General features: G+C 42.2%; 1 protein-coding gene across 6 annotated transcripts in view; it reads left to right on the top strand.

Annotated features, from left to right (window-relative positions):
* The window catches only part of MAP7D3 (MAP7 domain containing 3), a 45047-nt gene extending 33621 nt beyond the window's left edge, over positions 1 to 11426 (top strand). For 4 of the 6 annotated variants that reach the window (XM_080652756.1, XM_080652758.1, XM_080652755.1 and 1 more), the window contains 8 exons: positions 306 to 438; positions 2916 to 3051; positions 4005 to 4109; positions 5077 to 5130; positions 6787 to 6892; positions 8450 to 8642; positions 9566 to 9825; positions 10407 to 11426. In XM_080652756.1, coding sequence (XP_080508882.1) covers positions 306 to 438; positions 2916 to 3051; positions 4005 to 4109; positions 5077 to 5130; positions 6787 to 6892; positions 8450 to 8642; positions 9566 to 9821 — 983 coding nt within the window. In that variant the 3' untranslated portion in view covers positions 9822 to 9825; positions 10407 to 11426. The remainder of the gene's footprint in view (positions 1 to 305; positions 439 to 2915; positions 3052 to 4004; positions 4110 to 5076; positions 5131 to 6786; positions 6893 to 8449; positions 8643 to 9565; positions 9826 to 10406) is intronic. The other 2 variants (XM_080652757.1, XM_080652754.1) reach the window with 1 other exon arrangement.
* Positions 11427 to 23323: the final 11897 nt, after the last annotated feature.

Raw genomic sequence — 23323 nt, 5'->3', positions numbered from 1 at the left:
TTTTTTCCCATAGGATCAATTTAGTAAGTTATCTTAAAACAGCTAAACCAAAGTAGGAGGGAGCAGCTTATTATTTCATTTTGGAACAAGTAGCTGTTAAAAAGAAACAAAAGGCTACTTCTGTTATTGGGGGAGTTGGGATTTTGAACAAAATCTGTTCTACAGTCACTTATAGATTGCTTTTTATACATTTTAGACCATATACATATTGTTCATTTTTTATACTATTGGTTGTCTTGCATCTCTGTATTGGAATGAGAGGCAGTAAGTTCCCTAAACTAACTGTTTCACATATTAATTTAAAGTAGAGTCTGGTAATAAAAGCACACAAGGGATTATGAATGCTGAGGAGGCAACAAAAATTTTGGCAACGAAACGACGCCTTGCTCGTGAACACAAAGAAAAAGAAGAAAAACTACAAAAAGAAATGGAGCAAAGGTAAGTACAATATCATCCTTTCTATGCTATAAATCTTGCCTGGGCCTAAAGTTTGAAAGTCAAAACTTATCAAATTAAATGTATTATAAATTCTCAAAGAGTGATTGACTTTTTCTTCAACATGAATCAGAAATGAGTGCGGGAAGCATGTCAAGCAGAGAGAGGACACTGGTGTGTAGATGAATGGTATAGGCCTCTTTCGCCTTCATGCATCATGAATCTTGAAGGTGTGCTATAGAGATGCATAAAGAGGCCAAACCTCATCCGGCCAGCGTGGCTCAGTGGTAGAGCAGCGACCTATGAACCTGGAGGTCACAGTTCAATTCCTCGTCAGGGCACATGCCCAGGTTTCGGGTTCAATCCCTAGTGTGGGACGTGCAGGAGGCAGCCGATCAAGGATTCTCTCTCATCATAGGTGTTTCTATCTTCCACTCCCTGTCCCTTCCTCTCTAAAATCAATAAAATACGTTTTTTTAAAAAAAGAGAGACTAAAACTCATGTGAGGATCCTAGATCTCAGCAGTTTCTGTTAGCATTCACTGATGTCAGCCCCTATCTTTTTCAAAGGTCTTGCAACTGTAGAATTTGTAAACCTTAGAAAGTATACTTTTTTGTGTTTTACTAAGGGTGCTTTCCAGTGACTTTTGGGACACCTGCATTTCATTAGTCATTGCTAGAAGGATTTCTTGTGGTCAGTAGATCTCATGTACAGTTGTATGCATTCTAATTTGATCGAAAGGTTTCTTGATCCTCCATCTTAAGGACATTCCAGTTGGGGCCCTGAAATGTCACTGCCTGACTGGTTTTATGTATTAAGTGTTTTTAAATACAATCACATACTTTCCATATATTGTACATGGCTTTGGGAGAAAGGAGAAGAGGATATTGTGAATAGCAAAAAACTATAATTTGAAGAGTATTACTCATCCCCTCATGTAAACAAAGCTGATTTAGCTTTTTAAATTTTTTTTATTGATTTCAGAGAGAAAGGGAGAGAGATAGAAACATCAATGATGAGAGAATCACTCATTGGCTGCCTCCTGCACACACTCTACTAGGGATCAAGCCTGCAACCTGGGCATATGCCCTGACTGGGAATCGAACCATGACCTCCTGGTTCATAGGTCAATGCTCAACCACTGAGACACATTGGCCGGGGCAATTTAGTTGTGTTTTATATATATTGATTTCAGAGAGGAAGGGAAAGGGCGAGAGAGATAGAAACATCAGTAATGAGAGAGAATCATCGATCGGCTGCCTCTTGCACGCCCCCCACTGGGGATCGAGCCAGCAACCCAGGCATGTGCCTTGACCGGAATCGAACCCGGGACCCTTCAGTCCACAGGCCGATGCTCTATCCACTGAGCCAAACCAGCTAGGGCCCAATTTAGTTTTTTTAAAAAAATTTTTTTTTGTTAATCTTTACCAGAGGATAGCTTTTACATTGATTTTTAGAGAGAGTGGAAGGGAGGGGAAGAGACAGAGATAAACTTTGATATGAGAGTGATACACCAATTGGTTGCCTCCCGCATGTGCCCCAACCAGGGCTGGGGATCGAGCCTGCAACCGAGGTACATGCTCTTGACTGGAATTGAACCCGGGACCCTTCAGTCCACAGACCGATGCTCTATCCACTGAGCAAAACTGGCCAGGGCTTTTAAAAGACTTTTAATTGATTTTTTTTTTAGAGAGAGAGAAACACTGATATGAGAGTAAAACATTGATTGGCTGCCTCTTGCACATGCCCTACTGGGGATTGAGCCTGAAATCTGGGCTTATGTCCTGATTTGGAATTCAAACCTTTTAGTGCACAGGATGATGCCCAACCAACTTAGCCAAACTTTCCAAGGCTGATTTAGCATTTTAAAAGCACTCAGTACTGGTCTTTGTTGATTGGGTTTTCTTCCTCTGGGCACCACCAGACCCTCCTCTAAATTATCCCAATCACATTCCCATGTGATACTGGGTATGAGCATGTATAAGTGGAGAGTCCCATGTATAAGAAGTGATATTCTCCCTTCTTCCCCCCTCCCCCCATATTTTAAGATGCAAAGTAGCCCGTCACTTGATAGTTCTTATTCCCAAGGGCTAGTTTTCTCCATTTTATTTTATTTTTTTAAAAATATATTTTATTGATTTTTTACAAAGAGGAAGGGAGAGGGATAGAGAGTTAGAAACATCGATCAGCTGCCTTTTGCACACCCCCTACTGGGGATGTGCCCGCAACCAAGATACATGCCCTTGACTGGAATCGAACCTGGGACTCTTCAGTCCGCAGGCTGACGCTCTATTCACTGAGCCAAACCGGTCAGGGCTAGTTTTCTCCATTTTAAAAGGGTGAAATTCTGCATATCTTATGGAGTAACAACACATAAAATGTAGTGAATCTGGTATAAATGTAAATTGTGCCTACTGCAAGCCATGTATGGTAGAGACCAAGATAAATACTAAGAGTTATTTAAATATTTGTGTTATCAGGAAAGAGAAAAACGTGACAAAGAAAGCATTTGAAGGCCAAGAAAGGTTCTCAAAATTTGACCATGGACAGCAACAAAAGGAAATAAAAAAGAAGGAAGGACTTCAAGATCAGGAAAACCAGCGACTGTTATTACAGGTTTGCTGAGTCTGCACTTTATCAGGGGATGAGAACCCGGTTATAAAATTCTGTTGAAACCTAAAGCAAAAACCTGCTTCTCCAAGGAGGCCACCTTCTCTGGCTGCATTTTTACATTACAGTCTAGCTAACATTTCACATCGCTGTAAGTCATTCTCAGCCACCCTTGGCAAAATCCAAGAATGTTTACTAAAGGAAACAAAAGCAGAAAACAGCAAATTATAGATGAACAGCCCTTTAGTTTGTCTACATAAACAATATTGCAGCTTGGTTTCAGGAATCCAAACCACTCACACAGATTAAACGTCCTATGTGAATAGTCCCAATCCTGCGTTCTGCGGTGACACACACAACTGCACTCCACATCCCCCCAACAGATAAGATAAAAATTACGAATACCTCTAAAAGTTTAAAGTCATCAAATTTATCAATAAGAATGTCTCACCCATGTAAATTCAAATTACCAGGTAAATAATTCCCCAAACTCAGCTCAGTTTCAATAACCTATTTTACATTCCACTTTTAGTGTATCATTCATCAAAATCAGTTAGATGTCACATAAATGATTATATGCACTTGCATTCCTGGAGAAGGTAGCTTTAAGAATCCTCTTGATGCTTTTGAGAAATGTAAGACATGATTCCTGTTGCTATGTTAATGTTAATAGCTACACTGTTACATATTTTGAAACTATAGTGGTTTGAGAACCACTATTAATGATAGTCCTGAGGTCCTGGAGGGGAGTAACACATGTCTTCTAAATCCTTAAGATAATAGCCTAGTTTTGTACATTTTAGCTAATGCTTTAAAAACGGCCATTCCGTATATGTTATAGGTACTCTCAATCAAAAGGTGACTTTATTTTAGCTGGATAACATTTAACTTTTTAAACTAGTGTTGCCTGATGTAATTCAGATATATTGACATGAAACATTTTTATATAAATTTCCTAGAAAGGGGACGCCAAAATAAAAGCTAAGGAGGAAGCCGACAAACGCAAAAAGAAGCAGGAAAAAATTATGTTGCAGAATTTACAAGAAAGATTAGAAAGAAAAAAGGTAATCTCTCTCTCTCTCTCTCTCTCTCTCTCTCTCTCTGTGTGTGTGTGTGTGTGTGTGTTTTGGGGGTTTGATTCTTTGTGTAAAACAATGTTGGGCACATGATATGAAAATCACTAATTAGTGACAATGGTTGTTTTCCCATTCTACTCTTTTCTTCCTTAGCCAAGGATCTGACCTCTCCTACCTAGAAGGGTCTCCTTTGATTGACCGTACCTATCCCTCATTGACCAGTGGTGGCCATTACAGCAAACCTCTGGGAGCAAAGCTCCTTTGAACAGAATTAGTCAGGTCATGGTAGGGGTTGGTGGAAATAAGGTTTTCTTCTAACCTGAGAGGCCAAGGTGCAGGCTTTTTGTATAGTAGGAGTTCACTTTGTGTAACTCATGTGCCTCATCTGAGAGCAAGGAAGGGCTCCAGTCCTGGCTGAGGTGCTGCAAGGCCTCTGTCAGATCCATCACCTTGAGGAGGCCAGAGAGCTGCATCTCTCCTCAATTACAGGGAAAGAAGTGTATACTGGGAAAAGAATTCTTAGCTCTCCTATGTGTGTTCTCTTTCTAGTAACAAAAGCTCTGACAGTGTCACATCATTGGGGTACATTCTTGTCATTAACATCGGCCTCAGTCATGGTCTGTTCAGACTACAATTATGTTTACCAGTAAAAGTTCTAATTGGTTTGCAGTAGTATGTGCTTAGTCTAAGTAATGCATTTCAAAGTCTGCAAAATTAGGAGTGAAGAATCATTTGGATTTCTGTGTTACCAAAACAAGTACAGTTATCACCACTCAAAGGCGACTGAGACCAGGACTGAAGGAAGGAATCAGCTACCACCCAACACCTTGTGTCGGTTAAGTGTGTAGCTTTGGAGCAGTCACTGATATTATCCACTTCTGGAAAATGGGAGTAATCACCACTCTTTTGCATTTAATCTGTTTTCATGTTTGAAATTTTATTTTCCTTTAAACAGAGAATTGAGGAAATTATGAAGCGGACAAGAAAGACAGATTCGGACACCTCAAAGGTAGTCTCTGTGCTCCTACTGGCAGTATATACAAATTCCTGTTGCTTCACATTCTTTTTTTTTAATGTTTTTTATTGATTTATGAGAGAGGAAGGGAGATGGAGAGGGATAGAAACATCAGTGATGAGAAAGAATCATTGATCGTCTGCCTCCTGCATGCTCCCTACTGGGGATTGAGCCCACAACCCAGACATGTTCCCTGATCGGGAATTGAACCATGAACTCCTGGTTCATAGGTTGATGTTCAACCACTGAGCCACATTGGTAGGGCGCACATTCTTTTTAAGTTTTGTCAATTTGGTGGTAATGAAATAAAGTATGACATTGCATTTTCCTTGATAATAAAAAGGTTTAGCATATTTCTTAGATCTTTAGTTATCTTTCATGTTTTTTTTTCTTGTGTGAAAATGCTTATTTAGGTCTTTTGCCCAGATCTTTGGGGCTAATTTGTCTTTTTCTTACTAATTTATAGTTCTGTAAATGTTCTAGATTCTACTTCTTTCTTGGTTATATGTATTACAGATAACTTCTCCCACTTTATGGCTTTCTTTTGTTAATGTTGTCTTCATTTTTACATTGTTGAATTTATCATTTTTTTATGACTAATGGATTTACATATGCTTATTGACCATTTGGATATTTGGTTTTGTGAAGTGCCTTTTTCTTTCTTTTTAATTGATATTTCTAGAGAGAGAGATTGATGTGAGAGATAAACATTGATCCGCTGCTCCCTGTACCTGCCCCAATCAGGAATCCAACTTGCGACTCTTTGGTGTATGGGACAATGCTCCAACCATCTGAGCCACATTAGCCAGGACGAGAAGTGCCTTTTCAAGTCCTTTGCCCGTGTTTTTATTGGGTTGCCTGCCTTTTGATTGTAGGAGTTTTTACCGACTTTGGTTATGAGCCTTTGAATATATGTATTGCAGATATCAGCCCCAATGGTATAGTTTGCTTCCCACTCTCATAATATCCTGTGATGAACAGAAGTTCATTTGAATGAACTCAGATTTACCAGTTTCTTCATGTATGGTTACTGCTTTGGGGATCTGTCTCATAAGTATTTGCCTACCTCAGAGACCTGTCTTTTGATGGATCACATGCATGCAAGGCCTTTTTGCTCCAGATTCTATGCTATTTACCCTCTGTGCTATAAAAGTAATGTTTTGTCTGTTTACAGTTGACCAGTTGGTATAATTATGAACATTTAGAATAGAAATATCATTTCTGAAAAGTTCTGGGGGTCACTATCTCAAAGATCATTTAGTCCATTGGTCTGAGAAATTTACCTCCAGCAGCAGCCAAGAACTTTTTGAACTACTCACCAGTTGCCCCCACCTTGGCTTACAAAACTCAAAAGTTCAGACTCGGAGCAGGAAGAGTCCGCATGCTAACCCAAAGCTCTTGTCTGTTGGTTCCCACTCAGGGAAGTCTTTCATTCTTGAGTGTCCTCCCCTAACTTAAAGACAAAACTAGGGCCATCTGTCCTATTTCCTGTAGATTCTTGGGACCAAAGAGTTTAGATTTATAAAATCTTTACTTTGAAATGATGAAAATTAGCCATCAGTCCAGCCTTGAAATCTGTCTTATTTGAAGTAACTATGTCAGGATGATTGAATATATAGATATAACCATAAGTTTCTTTTTTCATCATAGGATGCACAAACATCCAGCAGTGACACATACGAGGAGCATGAGGCAGACGATGAGGATGAGCCCGAAAGTGATGATGCAGATTCTTCTGATGACTTGCATCCATCAGGTTTGGTTGCTTTTTGAGTTGTTGTTATTTTTATTGATTTCAGAGCAGAAGGGAGAAGGAGAGAGAGATAGAAGCATCAATGATGAGAGAGAATCATTGATTGGCTGCTTCTTGCACACTCTCACACTGGGGATCGAGCTCACAACCCAGGCATGTGCCCTGACCAGGGATCAAACTGTGACCTCCTGGTTCATAGGTTGATGCTCAACCACTAAGCCACAATGGCTGGGCAGTTGTTGTTGTTTTTTTATATGTTTTTATTGATTTGAGAGAGAGAGGGGAAGGAAGAGAGAGAGAGAAACATTGATGAAAGAGAAACATCAATCAGCTGCATCCTGCACGCCCCCTGCTGGGGATCGAGCCCACAACCCGGACATGACCTCCTCGTTCATGGTTGGTCACTCAACTACTGAGCCACACCACCGGGCACCTTTTGAGTTTTGTTAGTCACTATTTAAGAGGTAGACTGCATAGGTTCATTCAGGTACTCCTCTGCTTCTGAGCTGTGTGGCTAAGGGCAAGTTACTTAATCTCTCTGTATGCTCAGTTTTCCTGTCTGAAAAAGAAGAAGCTATTGTCCTTCTAGGGTGGGTATGAGATTACAATGAGATAATCCGTGTAATGCTAAGAGAATAGTGCCTGACACATAGTAAACTCTGAATAAATATTAACTGCTGCTGCAGCGGCTGTTGTTATTTTACAGGTTGTGCTAGAAGACTGTAGATGGCAGCTCTTTCTCAGCTGAACATGAGGCTTACTAACATTTCATAGCTCAGGGCCTCCTCTGGCATCTATGATTGACCACAGGTGGAATACTACTTTTTAATTCATTGAGAAAAATTAAAATCATGTCATGATTATGAGTGCCCTCTAAAATGTATTATTGATTCCCTTATGAGTAAGAACCATTTTATGGCAACAGTAATTGGCATCTGAAAAAAACACTGTTTGTCCACCCTTTATCCCAGAAGTCAGGCCCTCTACTAGGTACAGGGATACAGAGATGAAGAGCAGGGCCCTTAGCCTTGAGGAACGATAGCCAAAGAGGAGGTAGACATATGAGCAAATAATGATTCCACCACAAGCTGGTTGCATTAAAAGAAGTTTGGCAAAATGCAATGAGAACACAGCAATAGGAGCAAGGTAAGTATAGGGTCTGCCTTAGGGCACTGGAAAGGGTAGGAGGTGGCATTGGAAGTGAGACTGAAATAAGAGATGGAGGCAGAATTGGGTAGGTGGGTAATCAGGAGGAGGGGTAAGAAGCATGGTTCAGTCCTATCTGGCCTGGCATTGTTTCCTGCCAAAGGAGAAAGGGCAAGTTTCTTAAAGGTGGCCCCTTTATGCTCTAAGGAAAGTTCGGGCAAGTGTGCTGGGCAGCAGCCTGGACCATGTTTGAGAAAAGTAGAGTAGTTTGGTGGCTGCTGGGCCTGCCTCTCCCATGATTCTTCCTGCCATCAGACAGATGGTCCCTTCCCCAGCTCATCAACATCACAGCCTTTGTTCTTCTTGTCTTGTTCTTGAAGCTCCGGTTTTAATCTTATTCCCTTTTTTTTCTAGCCTTTACAAATGGCATGAATTCATCTAGAAAACTCAAGAAAAGTTTTAGAAATGTGAAGAGCACCCCCAGGCTGCTGTCTTTAGAAGTCAATTCTGACAAAGTCTATACAAAGACAAGAGCATCTTTAAAAAGTGACATGAAAAACGTCAGACAAAAAGTGAAAGACCCTTTGGCTCAGGCCAAGGGTATCAGGTTAGTCACTCGGCAAGCTTTTCAGAATAAACTTGGTGTTATTATGATAGGCATTTTTAGAATGATGCATGAGATTATTGACTGAGCTCTTAACTTGTACCAAACACTATTTTAAGCACTTGTCTTACAGAAACAAACTAATCCACAGCAGTCTTGTTAGGTAGTGTTAGCATTCCCATCTTTACAAATCAGGAAACTTAGGCATGGAGAGATTATGGGTCTTATTTGCCCAACATCCCACTGTTCCAGGGCAGAGCCCAAATTCACACCCAAATACATCTGACTCCAAACTGTCCTTTTGTTCACGCTGGTTAATGTTGTCTCATAAAATCAAGGAAGGGGTCATTGATTGAGTGGCTGCTGTATGCCAGTTATTTTACATAACCTATTTTAATTATCATTGCACTTCTGAGTTTGATATTAATGACCTCATTTTACATATGGGGAAACTGAGGGTCACAGATTAGGTCAGAAGAGTGCGAACAGAGTCTAGAAAAGAAGGATCTTTGGGCGATTACTTGAAAGACATTAACCTACAAGGCCCATGGAAACACTGTGCTAAGAGACACAGTGATGGTTTGGAAAGAGCACTGGAGCTAGAAAATCCACGTTAGTCCTCACTTCACCTTACTAGCCATGTCATGGATCAGCTTGAAGTAGGGACAGGGTTCCTGCAGCCTTCACATTTAACTGCTCCCAGTCCATTAGCATGCCCATGGAACCTAAGACTTTGTAGGACACAATTTGAAAACCAGTGTGTTCTGCGATATCCAGGGCCCCTTCCAGCCTTCCCATTTTATCATTCTGAAAGTTCATTTACTTCCAAGGCATTTCTTAAAAGTTTGTTAAAATATAAAGCTGCTTTCAGGATGAAGCTCTAGCTTGGGGATAATCAAGATTCTAACCAAAACATCTCTTTCCAGGCTGTCCATCAAAAGAATGACCAACCAAGTAACAAAAACTGAAAAGATAGTCGAAACCAGCAATACCATGGTACCATCTGAAAGTTTACATTCAGTGTCACAGGAATGTGTGTGTGACCAGATACTAGATAGCACTCGAAAGATCGATCCACTCATTTCTATTAACCTTCCTGATAGCCAAAAACACCATCTGAAAGGTTCCACAACATTCCACCGAAATCCCCAGACAAAAATAGAAAAATCTGATTCTGCTTGATCAGGTAAGGCTTTTTTTTATCCCATCTTCATTTTGTTTCCAAGACCATTGACCTTGAATAATCCTGCTTCCTGCTGTTCCAGGGCCACTTTGGCCCCATGTAACTTGGGAGGTGAGGAAGAAGACAGTGGTGGGTCTAAAAGTTACATTGATGCCGAAGACTCTTCCATTGAATTAGTTTTTAGAGTAAATTAAATGACTTGATTCTAGTTTAATGTCCTGCATTTCCTGCCAGATAATACAAAGTAGGTTCTTTTCACACTGGCTGCTTTACAGCACGAAGATTATCATTTAGGGCAGAGTGTTTGTGAGGTCTATGGAATTTGCCTCTCAACCTGTGTCTCCAAAACCAAAAGACCTTTGTTTTTCTTTCCTTGAGAAGCTCTCTTTGAAGTTGAGAGGTAGCATGGGCTTGTTTGGGGGTTGGGGATGTTGAGAGCATTTATAAGAGTACATGTGTGTCAGCAACTCCAAGGGGGCTGCTGAGGGTACCGGACCCACCCTGAAGGAAGGAAGGCCAGGGCCCAGTTGCTGTGAGACCAGCATCTTCTCTACTAATCTTCTTTTCTTTTTCCCTCTGGTCAGACATGTAAACCTCGTGCAGCCTAGAAGAGAATTTATCCTCCACTCTGGGTTTCAAATTCTAGGCCCATCTCCCAAAATTACTCCACCTCTGACTTGAACCAAGCAAAGAAAATAACAATCTAAAAAATGGGAAAACATCAAAAAGTCATCTTAACAAGTCTCAGAAGATGCTCGCTCACTCATGTCATCTTGACTTCCACAAGGAAGGGTTCTTAGTAAAAAGTTGTTTTGTTTTCCCGTAAAAATCTCCATTGTATCTCATTGTATTTTCCTACCAACACGCGTTTGAGTGTGCATTGAGGCTGTGTTTATAAACTAGTAACTCTTGTACTTCTAAAAGAATTTCTACTGAAAGAATAATATTCTCTCAGTACATGTTTGAAATCTTAAAATGATGTTTGTTCTGTTTAACAATTAAAAACTCCTGTTTGATCTTGTAGAGAATATAATATGTTATGTGAAGGACTCAAGATTGCTCACATGAGCTATGTTGGATTATTTCTAATATACCAATACCAAAGGTTGCAAAATAGAGTAAAGCATATGTTACTATTATATATGTCTATTTTTAACCTTGCCAGCTGAGTGCACAAGCAGTGATGCCCCCAAATGCTAGGAGTCCTAGAAGATGTGATCTTGGAACAATTAGGATATTTTGTGCTCTTAGCAGTATTTCCTTTTGGAGTACATACTAAGGTTTATCTACAAAAACATGTATTGTTTTTATTGTGTACATAAAGCAGTATTTGGCTGTTGTCTGGTGGGGTATATTTAATTCCTCTAAATGTTTACTGTGTATATAATCTTTTTCTGTTTATACCCTCCAGTCCTGCCCTTCAGTATACACCCAGGCTTGGGATATGGAACCAAAATTTTCTTGCCTTTCTGTAACCAGTGGCTGCAAGTGAGTACAGGAACAGTGTTATTCTTTAGTCCGTGTGATAGATAGGCACACATGCATGCACACACACAGATGTATATGTGCTGAAATGCATTGAGTCCTAATTAAAAGAATTGACTAAAACTTGCCCTGGCTGGTGCTCAGTGGTTAGGACTTCAGCCCGAGCATCAGGAAGGGTCGCAGATTTGATTCCCGGTCAAGGGCATGTACCTGGGTTGCAGGTTGGCACCCCATCCCTGGTCGGGGCACCTGCAGGAGGCAACCAGTCAATGTATCTCTCTCACATCGATGTTTCTCAATCTCTCCCTCCCTCTCTTAAGCAATGGAAAAAATATCCTCAGGTGAGGATTAAAAAAGAAACAACAAAAAACTATTGACTAAAACTTGAATGCAATTTAGTTGTCCTAATGCTAGTGAGTTTTCTGGCGAATCACAAATAGTTTGAAACAGGCCCATGTTTCTTTCTAGTCACCAGTCTTGGATTAGTAAAAGGAAGTAATTATTCTTTCTTGTTTCTTAGTTCTTTGCTATTCAGAGTACTATACCTTTTGTTACAGATTAGAGCTTGATGCCTTAGATTTTAAAACTATTTTCAAACGCTAATTCTTTTATATAGGAGGCAGACAATCATCCTAACAATATTTCTGATATTTTTCCGCACGAATGTTACATATTGAAACACTCTGTTATACCTCCATATAAATGTGTGCTCTGTGAAATAAACTTTGCAGATAAAGCCAAGTTTTCTTTTCATTATAATAACACAAAATGTACTGGTGGAAGTATAGAGGTGACACCAGTTGTTAACCAAGCCATGAACACAGGCAACCAGCAAGTTCAGTAAGAAAAAACCACTGATGCTTCTCTCCAGCTAATCAGGGATTTGGCAGAGTTCCCCCTGTGGGACAGTAAGATGTGAATTTCAAAACACTGGTCTTCCTGCACCTATTCCAATGCTTGTTACTCTTTCCTGTGTTACTTTTCCCTGTGATGGTCTGACTTATACTTGAAGCCAGTGATTAAAGTACCTTTCTTTCTACTGTGGTGAAATTCACATAAGTCACTATTTAGTGGCATTTAGTACTTTCAGTGTTGTGCAGCCATCACCACCATCTAGTTCCAGAACATTTTCATCACCCTACAAAGAAACCCTGGACCCTTTATACAGTCATTCCCCATTCCTCCTCTCCTGGCCCTTGTAAAGCTCACTTTTGGTACTTGCCATGGACGAGGAAAACACACTTGATTTTTAAGTCTGAGTGTGTTCAGGCAGTGATTATACTGTTATATACCCATCTCTCCATGACATCACTTACTATGCGTGGTGAGACCAGTGTTCTGATCTGCCTATAAAGGTTGTTTTCAATCTTGAAATGTGTTCTGCTCCACTAGTTATTGTATTCTATAAGGTAAGGTCCTGTATATCCTCAGTCTTTGAGGTCTGGTGCTTATGAGAATGGTAGCAGCTATTCCCCACTTGGCATTCCATTCTGTTGGTCTTTCTGTTGGAGCTGTTGAACTAAGATACCCCTGGTGTGCACACAACTTGAAATGCAATCAAAGCACCTTGTTTATAGCTGTGAAGTGATGGACATGATCCAGATTTCCCCCGCCTGCCCTGGGCTAGTGCCCTTGAACTTGTTAGGGGACACATTGGTTGCCTCCAGTTTCCCTTCCTCTCTGGATATTCTCTTGGTGTCCTCTCTCTTGTGTATTCTGAGGATGAGCACATTTCTTCCACCTATGTCATGAACACTGTAAAGCCTTTTAAAGGCTCCCTCTAATCTCTGACAACCACAAAGTGTGGTATGGAATAATGTAAGGGACACTAGAATGGGATCTGAAGACATGAATCTTAGCCAAGGTGCCTGTGTGTGCATAAGTTATGGCCATGTGATTGTGTACGTTATGGCCCTTCTGAGCCCTTTTATCAGGCAAGAGGGGGGCTGCAGTACAATATCTGTAGACCCTTTCATTCTCATACTGAAGAGTCACTAACTCATTTTGGCAAGAGCTGGAGGTTTGGGACTAATAAAACAGTAGCAAGTATCAGGAAGCAAAAGCCTGGAGGCATACTGTCACATTTTATCACGTCAATTCCCTGTGTCACTTTCAGTGCCCACCCCCTTCCCCAGGTCTGGTTTGTTGAAGCAGGCCCCAGAAAGGTTATTTTGTCCTTGGTCTCCCCACCAATCCAATTCCAGTGTTTAATAATTTCACCAACTATGTCTATATATAAAAGGCTAAGTGACCATCACATCCGAAACAACTGAACAGACGATTGAACAGGCTATGTGGGGCTACCAGGCTGGCAGTGGGGTTAGTGAGGGGCAACCAAACGACTGAGCAGCAGGCTGCATGGGGCTACCAGGCCTGCAGGAGGGGCAGTTGGGGGTGACCAGACCAGCAGGGGGTCAGTGAGGGGCAACCAGACCGGCAGGGGGGGAAGTTAGGTGCGATCAGATAGGGAGGCAGGCAGGCAGGTGAGCAGTTAGGAGCCAGTGGTCCTGGATTGTGAGAGGGATGTCCCGGATTGGAGAGGGTGCAGGCTGGGCTGAGGGCACCCCCCCCCCCGTGCATGAATTTTGTGCACCGGGCCTCTAGTAATAATAAAAGTGTAATATGTTAATTAGATCAGATGACCTACCGGACAAAGCTGGGGCTGTGAGGGAAGTCTGGGTCCCGGGTGCCAGAGGGAAGCCAGTGCTGGCAGCCGGGGGAAGGAAGGCCTACTCTTGCACAAATTTCATGCATCAGGCCTCTAGTGTTATAATAACTGTAAAGTCTGCACATCCTATATGCCAGGTACTTTATAGGCATCACTTCAAACCCTTACAAGGTGTGGTTATTTATTTTTACCTAGGATGACACTGAGGTTTGTGGAGATTGGTAGTCACTCAACCAGAAAGGCAGAGCTGATCAATCCTAAGTCTGTCTGATTATAAAACCAACACCCATACTGCTTGGGGAGTGAGAACAGTGTCCTGTGGCTTGCATGGTAGTTAATATACTATCTCTGGTGATGGAGATAAAATACATGCTTAAAGTTTATTGAGTGCTTTTATTGATTATCAGTCACCCTGCTGAGCATTTGCATTATGAAATCTGCATGTAATTCTGCAAGGTAGGGATTCTAAGTCTCATTTTACAGGTGAGGAAAAAAGCTCAGATAGGTTAAGTAACTGGCCCAAGGGTTCATAACTTTAAAACAGCAGAGCAGCCAGGATTTGAACCCCAGCAGTTGGGCTCTACAACCCACTCGGTTAACAACAATTTCAGCATTTAAAATGTTCACAGATGGAGTAGTATATTCATTGATATCTCCGTGGGAGATACACCAAACAAAGCATACAGGTATTCCACCGTTACAGAATTACATACTTGTGGCTGGAAATATTTACCCCTAGAATTTATCTGGAAAAACACCACTAAGAAACAATAAAAAGTTTTGAGTGTTTCACTTAATTAATTTCCATAAAAAGTGAATAGCAAAGAATATCAGGAGAGATTCCTAAATAATAGCCAGTACTTCTAATTTTTTAAAATTTTTAAAAATAATTTATTTTTTTAGAGAGAGAGAGGAAGGGAGAGGGGGAGAGTGATAGAAACATCAATGTGAGAGTGCAACATCAATTGGCTGCCTCTTGCACACCCCCTACTGGGAATTTTGTGCACAACATGGGCATCTGCCCTGACCAGGAATCAAACCAGCAACCTCTTGGCACACAGGATGATGCCCAACCAACTAAGCCACACCAGCCAAGGCTAGCCAGAACTTTTTGAATATTTCAAACTTTTATAGTACTTTTCTAACATGCCCCTGTCAGGAACACTTAATTCTCAATTTTTTTTTCTTTTCTCCTCAGTAGCCAAGGCCCAAGATGTACATATTTTTTATTTTCAAATCTTTGTTTTTTTTCAAAAACATTATTTGGAATAGGTTGATCATCATAGGATCTTGACTAGCTAATGAGGTAGGAACAGTCTTCAAAAGACAGTCTTAAGTATTTATGAAGCAAAACAAAAGAGAATAATTAAATTATACATAGTTTTTTATTGATTCTTTTAATAAAGTGCCAAGAGCATTGGAAATAGGTCAAATGCTGCTTGTACTTTAAAAGACAAAGAGTAAAACCCAATTAGAAAAGTCCTGCTGCTGAGTACATTCAAGGGCTGGTATTAATTAAATTCATTTTGGCATTACACTGGAAGAAATGGCTGCCCCCAAATGCCAAGCTTTCTTCCTGAAGAAACCTTAAGAAGATAAAGTTTAAACAGAAAACAAAAGTGCCCTTTCAGTACAAGTTAATTTGGCTCTTATTTTAACCCAGTTTTCATCCTTTCCTACACACCAAACATTAATAATTTCTACATACTGCATATCTAGTAACATTATTTAAATAAGTTTAGCAGTCAACAAATTTTGCCTTCCTTATATGAAGGTTTAACTTATGGCATAAGCTAAATAGCTAGAAAATGCCTAGGTAATAATAGATTTCAGCACCATCTCTCTATTAGCAGATGTTTCAAAATACATACACTCCTTAAATTCATATAAACCTAGGAAATTCAACCATTATCCCCTCTCCATATACACCAAGATCAAAGTTCTGTGTTCTAACTACCCTTTCTGTATATATAAGGAATACAAATCTCCCCAATTAACAGGATAAAAATGTTTACAAAAAAGGGAAAGTTAACAAGTATGATTTGTCTAAAACATTATTTGAACACTTTGGTACCTATTAGTTGATGAAGGGTAAAATACCAGAAAAGGATTTCTTTATTTCCCCAATTACACACTGATTAGGGTTGCTGCTAAAAACGCTAAAAAAAAAATCTAAAATGTAAAAAAAAAAATGAGGTAGAATAGCTGCCAGATAAATTGATAACTATATGTGGCCTTAGCAGATGGTTTTGAAATCAAGTCTTTGGCAATTCTATAAAACTAGTGGATCTGTGCACGAATCCACGCACAAGTAGCTCACTGCCTCTTGCCTCAGCTGGTGGCCCCGCCCACCGCTGCTCGTAGCTCTCCGCTGCAGGTAGCTTGCTGCCCCGCCATCCTGTAGCTCTCCACCCGCTGCCCACTCTCCTGTAGCTCTCCACCACTTGTAGATTGCTGCCCCACCCTCCTGCTGTTCGGTCATTACGTGACGGCATCCCGGACCAATTTGTATATTACCCTATTATAAGTATAGATGTCCTATCTAATAAAGAGGTAATATGCAAATTGACCATCACACCAACACACAAGATGGCCACCCCCATATGGTCAAAGATGGCCGCCCCCATGTGGACACAAGATGGCCGGCAGGAGACCGCAGTTGTGGGCGATCAGGCATGCAGGGGAGGGCAGTTGGGGGGGACCCAGACTGCAGGGGAGGGCAGTTGGGGGGGACCAGGCCTGCAGGGGAGGGCAGTTGGGGAGGACCAGGCCTGTAGGGGAGGGCAGTTGGGGGGGACCAGGCCTGCAGGGGAGGGCAGTTGGGGAGGACCAGGCCTGTAGGGGAGGGCAGTTGGGGGGGACCAGGCCTGCAGGGGAGGGCAGTTGTTGGGAACCAGGCTTGCAGGGGAGGGCAGTTGGGGGAAACCAGGCCGGAAAGGGAGGGCAGTTGGGGGTGACCAGGACTGCAGGGGAGGGCTGTTGGGGGTGACTGGGCCTGCAGGAGAGGGCAGGTGGGGGTGACCAGGCCTGTAGGGGAGGGCAGTTAGGAGTGACCATGCTGGCAAGGGAGGGAAGTTAGGGGTGACCGGGCCAGCAGGGGAGGGCAGTTGGTGGCGACCAGGCATGCAGGGGAGAGCAGTTGCGGGGGACCAGGCCTGCAGGGGAGGGCTGTTGGGGGTGACTGGGCCGGCAGGGGATGACAGTTAGGGGACCAGGCCTGCAGGGGAGGGCAGTTAGGGGCAACCAGGCCTGAAGGGGAGGACAGTTGGGAGGGACCAGTCCTGCAGGTGAGGACAGTTGGGATGGACCAAGCCTGAAAGGGAGGGTAGTTAGGTGTGACCAGGCCTTAAAGGGAAGGCAGATGGGAGGGACCAGGCCTGCAGGGGAGGGCAGTTGGGGGGTGGGGACCAGGCCTGCAGGGGAGCGCAGTTGGGAAGGACCAGGCCTGAAAGGGAGGGCAGTTGGGGGGGGGGGGACCAGGCCTGCAGGGGAGGGCAGTTGGGAGGAACCAGGCCTGCAGGGGAGGGCAGTTGGGAGGAACCAGGCCTGCAGGGGAGGGCAGTTGGGGGACCAGGCCTGCATGGGAGGGACCAGGCCTAAAAGGGAGGGCAGTTGGGAGGGACCAGGCCTGCAGGGGAGGGCAGTTGTTGGGAATCAGGCCAGCTGGGGAGGGCAGTTGGGGGGGACCAGGCCTGCAGGGGAGGGCAGGTGGGGGTGACCAGGCCTGTAGGGGAGGAGAGTTAGGGGCAATTGGGCTGGCAGGGGTGTGTTTAAGGGGTGATCAGGCCCTAACCGGTTTGGCTCAGTGGATAGAGCCTGGGCCTGCGGACTGAAGGGTCCCAGGTTCGATTCTGGTCAAGGGCATGTACCTTGGTTGCGGACATATCCCCAGTGGGGGGTGTGCAGGAGGCAGCTGATCGATGTTTCTAACTCTCTATTCCTCTCCCTTCCTCTCTGTAAAAAATCAATAAAATATATATTAAAAAAAGGGGGGGGGGTGATCAGTCTGGCAGGCAGGCGAGTGGTTGGGAGCCAGCAGTCCTGGATTGTGAGAGGGATGTCCCAGATTGGAGAGGGTGCATGCTGGGTTGAGTGACACCCCACCTCCGTGCACGAATTTCGTGCACCAGGCGTCTTGTTTTGGATATAGTTAACAATCCAACTTAGTATAATAGTGCAAGTCTGATATGGCAGTAGCCATTTTTAATTTTATTTTAGCTATCCAAAATAATTTGTCAAAAAGGATTATTTACATATCTTTACACCTTTTTGCTATTCTATCTAGAATTGTGTCCTATCCATGTGATCAAAATATAATTTAGTTTGAAGAGAATTTCTTTGTCTTTACTGCCTTCTTTAACTGCTAATAGTTCCTTTACATTTTTTTTCTAAGGCACACCATGCCCTGTCTATTGCTGCCAAGCCCCTGAAACTTGTGCCTTAATCTGTGTCTGCTTTGTCATCATGGTTCAATGACATTCATATCAGAATCTCTGCTAAAATTTAGTAACATTTAAGTCCAGTAGATAACTGCAAAAGACCCAAGCTTACTGAAGCAAAGGCCAAAAAACACAAGTATATGCTCTTTCCCCTAAAAACTGACTACATTACCTACTATAACAGTAAAGCTCAGTGATATCTCTGGCTATATATAATCCATACTTAATGTTATAAAATGCAATCTTAGGCCAGTAAGCTTTCACAATTTTTATTAAATCCTAGTCTAATTTAACAATATCTGATTTTATAGACATCCTGTGGTGATGTTTAATAAGTGAAAGCAAATCAGACATCTAAATCATTATTTTGTACAGACTAAGCAATAAGATAACTACTACACAGAACACTACAGGTAATGACATACACTTAACTTGCTTAGAGTTTTCATACAAGCCATGTTGTTTATCAAACTACTAGAGGCCCGATGCACAAAAGTTGTGCAAAAGTTGGCCTTCCTTCCCCTGGCTGCTGGCACTGGCTTCCCTCTGACACCCTGACCTGGGCTTCCCTCCAGCACCAGGACCTGGCTTCATCTGGAAGGTCGTCCCTAAGGACATCGGGTCTAATTAGCATATTATGCTTTTATTATTATAGATATCTCCTGATCTTTAATACAGAATTAGTGATTGTAGTTCTCATATAATACTTTAATTACAAGTACTTTATTGAGATAACTAACATTTTGACAGTTTCACCAGTTTTCTAGATTAACATAATATATTCAAGAAAAAGCAAAAACTAAAATGAAAACTGAACATAACAAGTTATTAAAGGAAAATGAAGTAAAGATAAAAAGGGGAAAGTGAAGTATCATGAGGGCGGGAAATCAAAGCCTAGACATTTGTTTAGGAGAAAAAAGATCAACTATGGATTTCATAAATAAAAAGTTTATAAATTCAACAAAATATAAATCCCTTTGAATGTAAAAGCTGAGTGTAAATTAAAAGGTCTATAAACTGTTAACTTTGGGCCTTAAATAGTACCAATTCTTGTGATCAAACAAGACCACAACAATTAAGATTGTATTGCCTGATTTCATTTTATACTAGGTGGTGGACAGAGAGCAATCCCCCTTAATAAAGTTGACAATTAGCTTCACTCAGAAAAAAAGTTTTAAATATATTTTTATTGATTTCAGAGAGGAAGGCAGAGGGAGAGAGCGATAGAAACAGCAATGATGAAAGAGAATGATTGATTGGCTGCCTCCTGCACACCCTCTACTGGGGATTGAAACTGCAACCCGGGCATGTGCCATTGACCAGAATCAAACCTGGGACTATTCAGTCCGCAGGCCAAGGCTTTATCCACTGAGTCAAACCAGCTAGGGCACACTGAGAACATTGTAAATAATCCACATTTTTTTAAGAAAGTGTTCTTACAAATTGTTTTACAATCCAAATATACAATATCTTGGAAAACAATGTTTATAAAACAAGACAATATAAAAAGGCAGATTAAAGCAACAGTACAAGTTTTATTTGGCTCTGATTTTACAGTTTTCTTACTGCATCATCAATGTCACAAATCTGTTCCTTCAGCTGGCTCCATTGCTCAGGATTTAAAGAAAGACCCTTTTTTCATTTCACCTTTTGAATCGATCCAATATTTTTTAAACAATTTTATTTTATTATGTTTTTTAATCCTCACCCAAGGATATTTTTCCATTGATTTTTAGGGAGAGTGGAAGAGAGAGGGAAAGACAGAGAGAAATATCTATGTGAGAGAAACGCATTGATTGGTTGCCTCCTGCATGAGCCCTGACGAGGGCCAGGCTGGGGAGGAGCCTGAAACCGAGGCATGTGCACTTGACCAGAATCGAACCCAGGACCTTTCCGTCCGCAGGCCGATGCTCTATCCACTGTGCCAAACTGGCTAGGGTGATCCAATATTTTCTAATATCAATTAGGACTTTTCCTTGAAAGTCCCGAACACTAGGGCACCTCATCTTCCCAATCTGAAACATGTCATCTCTGCTGCTGCTGTTCTGCTTCAAAAATGGCAGGGCTCTTGAAATTTCACCAGTCTTTTGCTTCTTTACAGGGTTTTCTGAAATAACTTGCCTTTTCTCCTTTAATATTTTGTTAACTTCACTGTCAGAATTGCTGCCAGAAGAGGTGGAAGAAACAAGTCCCTTTAATTTGGGCATTGCTCCACTCCTGCTCTGGAACATCCCTCTGCTCACTTGCTGGCTCACTCAATTGAGACTCAAATAGATGTGTTATTGATATCCTGCTCCCATTAATTATGAGGGAGAAAAGGTTTTTTCTGCTGGAAATTTGGTAACTAAAATTTCCCCTCCTTCCTCCTGAGTCTTATGCTTGTCAATGAGCATGGCAGTTTCCTCATTTTGATGTGTCAAACACTGTCCCTGCCCAAAGGGGCTCACCGTTTCTTTTTTTTTTTAAATATATTTTATTGATTTTTTTTTACAGAGAGGAAGGGAGACGGATAGTGAGTTAGAAACATCGATGAGAGAGAAACATCGATCAGCTGCCTCCTGCACACCTCCTACTGGGGATGTGCCTGCAACCAAGGTACATGCCCTTGACCGGAATCGAACCTGGGACCTTTCAGTCCGCAGGCCGACGCTCTATCCACTGAGCCAAACTGGTTAGGGCGGGGCTCACCGTTTCTATGGCAATGCAGTGTCATAATGGGCTACAGGTGTGTCCAGGGTGATGATTTGTGACTTACTAGCTGTGTGACTTTAGGAAAACCAAATAACCTCTCAGAACTTCAGTTTTCTTATCTGGAAGATAGGGACAAGAGTGCCAGTGTTGGATGTGAGGGTCCGATACAATGTGTATAAGGCACTTACAGTGGAACCTCAGTTCTCAAACTTAATTCGTTCAGGAAAGCTTTACCAGAAGTGAATTGTTCGAAGATCAAATCATTTTTTTCCCATTAGAAATAATGTAAATTTTGTTGTTAATCCTCATCCAAGGATACTTTTTCCATTGATTTTTTAGAGAGTGGAAGGGAGAACGAGGGGGAGGGAAGAGAGAGAAACATTCGTGTGAGAGAGACACATTGATTGGCTGCCTCCGCACATGCCCCAACCAAGGCCGAGGCCCAGGAATGAATAAACCCGCAACCCAGGTACGTGCCGACTGGAATCCAACCAGCGACTCCTTGGTCTGCAGACCAAAGCTCTAACCACTTAGCGACACTGGCCAGGGCAGAAATTATGTAAATTGAATTAATCCATTCCAGACTCCCAAATGATTCCGTTTTAACCTTTCTTATACACAGTACATGTTTAATGTACTGTTCAATCTATAAATAAACACTTTAAAGACAAAAAGGACATGAAATGTAAATGAAAAATTCAACAAAAAGGAAATGAAATGTATAGCAAAAAATGAAAATTCATGTACACAGTAGGACTTACCTTTAGTATAATAAACACGAAAATATTCACAGTACAATTTCCTGAAATATTGAAAACACGAGGGTTAGCAGTAATCTGACTTATATGCATGTATGCATTCTCTCCTTTGTCCCCTGAGAGATGCGTGACTGATCATACAGGTATCAGCATGAAAGGGTTTTCAGGTCAAGAACTGAAGTTTTGTTCCATAGCCGAGACATTTTTCGTGAACAACTTGGTTGAGAAATGAATTGTTTGAGATAGGAGCTGTTCAAGAACCCAGGTTTGAATGTACTTCTAAAGATGCTCAAGTGTTAAGAGCAGGCATCATGTGGCAAGCAATAGCCATAGGCTGACTCCCATGGGTCTGTTTCCTGGGCAAGGAAGGTGGTGGAGAAGTCTGTTAGGAAGTAGAGCGAGTGGTGCAGTGGCGATACAGGGCTGAGGGCTTGGCAGAAGTACATGCAACTGATGGCTGCAGTCTGTAATTGTGTGGCTTTTCTCATCAGAGCTTTTTGGCCTTGGTGTGGGCTGGAGTTTTGCAGGCCAAGTGGAAAAGGAAGGCAAAAGGGTAACAGGATTGAGGGGATGGGGATGAAGAATGGTTGAAGTGACAGCATAAAATCTAAGGCAGATACAGAGGAAGGGCCAGGAGGGGCTGAGAGAATAACCTGGAGCAGTCAGTGGACTGAAAGGCAAAGAATGAACTCAGTGAGAATATGTAGGACTAAGAAGAAGGCATCATTAGAGGACAGGTGAGTCTAGATGCTGCAAAGGTCCAGGCTTTGCTGAAGTGGAGCAAGCAGAGGAGGAGGGTATTAGAGATGTGTCATGGTCTCTTCCTATGGAGAAAAGAATACAAGCCCACATCTTGAGTGAATTGGGAGACTTGTCCCCTCAGGGCTCTATCCTGTGCCCAGGTTTGAGGAAGCAGAGGGGTGTCATCTGAGTTTTCCACCCCACCCACTTCCTTGGGACCCCAGATGAACAGATAGACTCTTCATTGTTTTAAGGGTTGCTCATTTTCCCAGGAAAACACAAGGGGATGTTCCCTATTCATAAATGTGCTCATAGTTTCTTGCTGAGAAGTTCTGATTCCCTTATAACAGTAAATATTAGAACCCAAGGGGTTCTGCCCTTTGCTTGTAGTGGCCTGGGCCTGAGGCTCATCGACTACTGCTCTCTCCTCCCAACTCTGTCTTTAGTTGAAATGTGGTTTGACTAAGTGCCCTTATGTTCTGGTGACCCTTCCGTCATGTGGGAGCATGCAGAAGGCACCTGTCTCCCTGGACCTTCAGTGCTGTCCTGCAATGACCATGTGTGGGTGGGTAGGTTGAATAGCTCGAGAACATGAGCCCCAGAGATGTGTAGCAATGATCTAGAAGCTGCAACCTCTGCCCACCTCATCCCCCTCATTGAATGAAGTCCATGGGCCCAAATGTGCAGCCTTCCAAATAAGCACTGTCCCCAAGGAGAGG

Source organism: Plecotus auritus (assembly GCF_963455305.1).
Source record: "Plecotus auritus genome assembly, chromosome: X".
Lineage (NCBI taxonomy): Eukaryota > Metazoa > Chordata > Mammalia > Chiroptera > Vespertilionidae > Plecotus > Plecotus auritus.
Note: the sequence above shows the minus strand (reverse complement) of the source record. Positions and strands in the feature narration are given on the sequence as shown.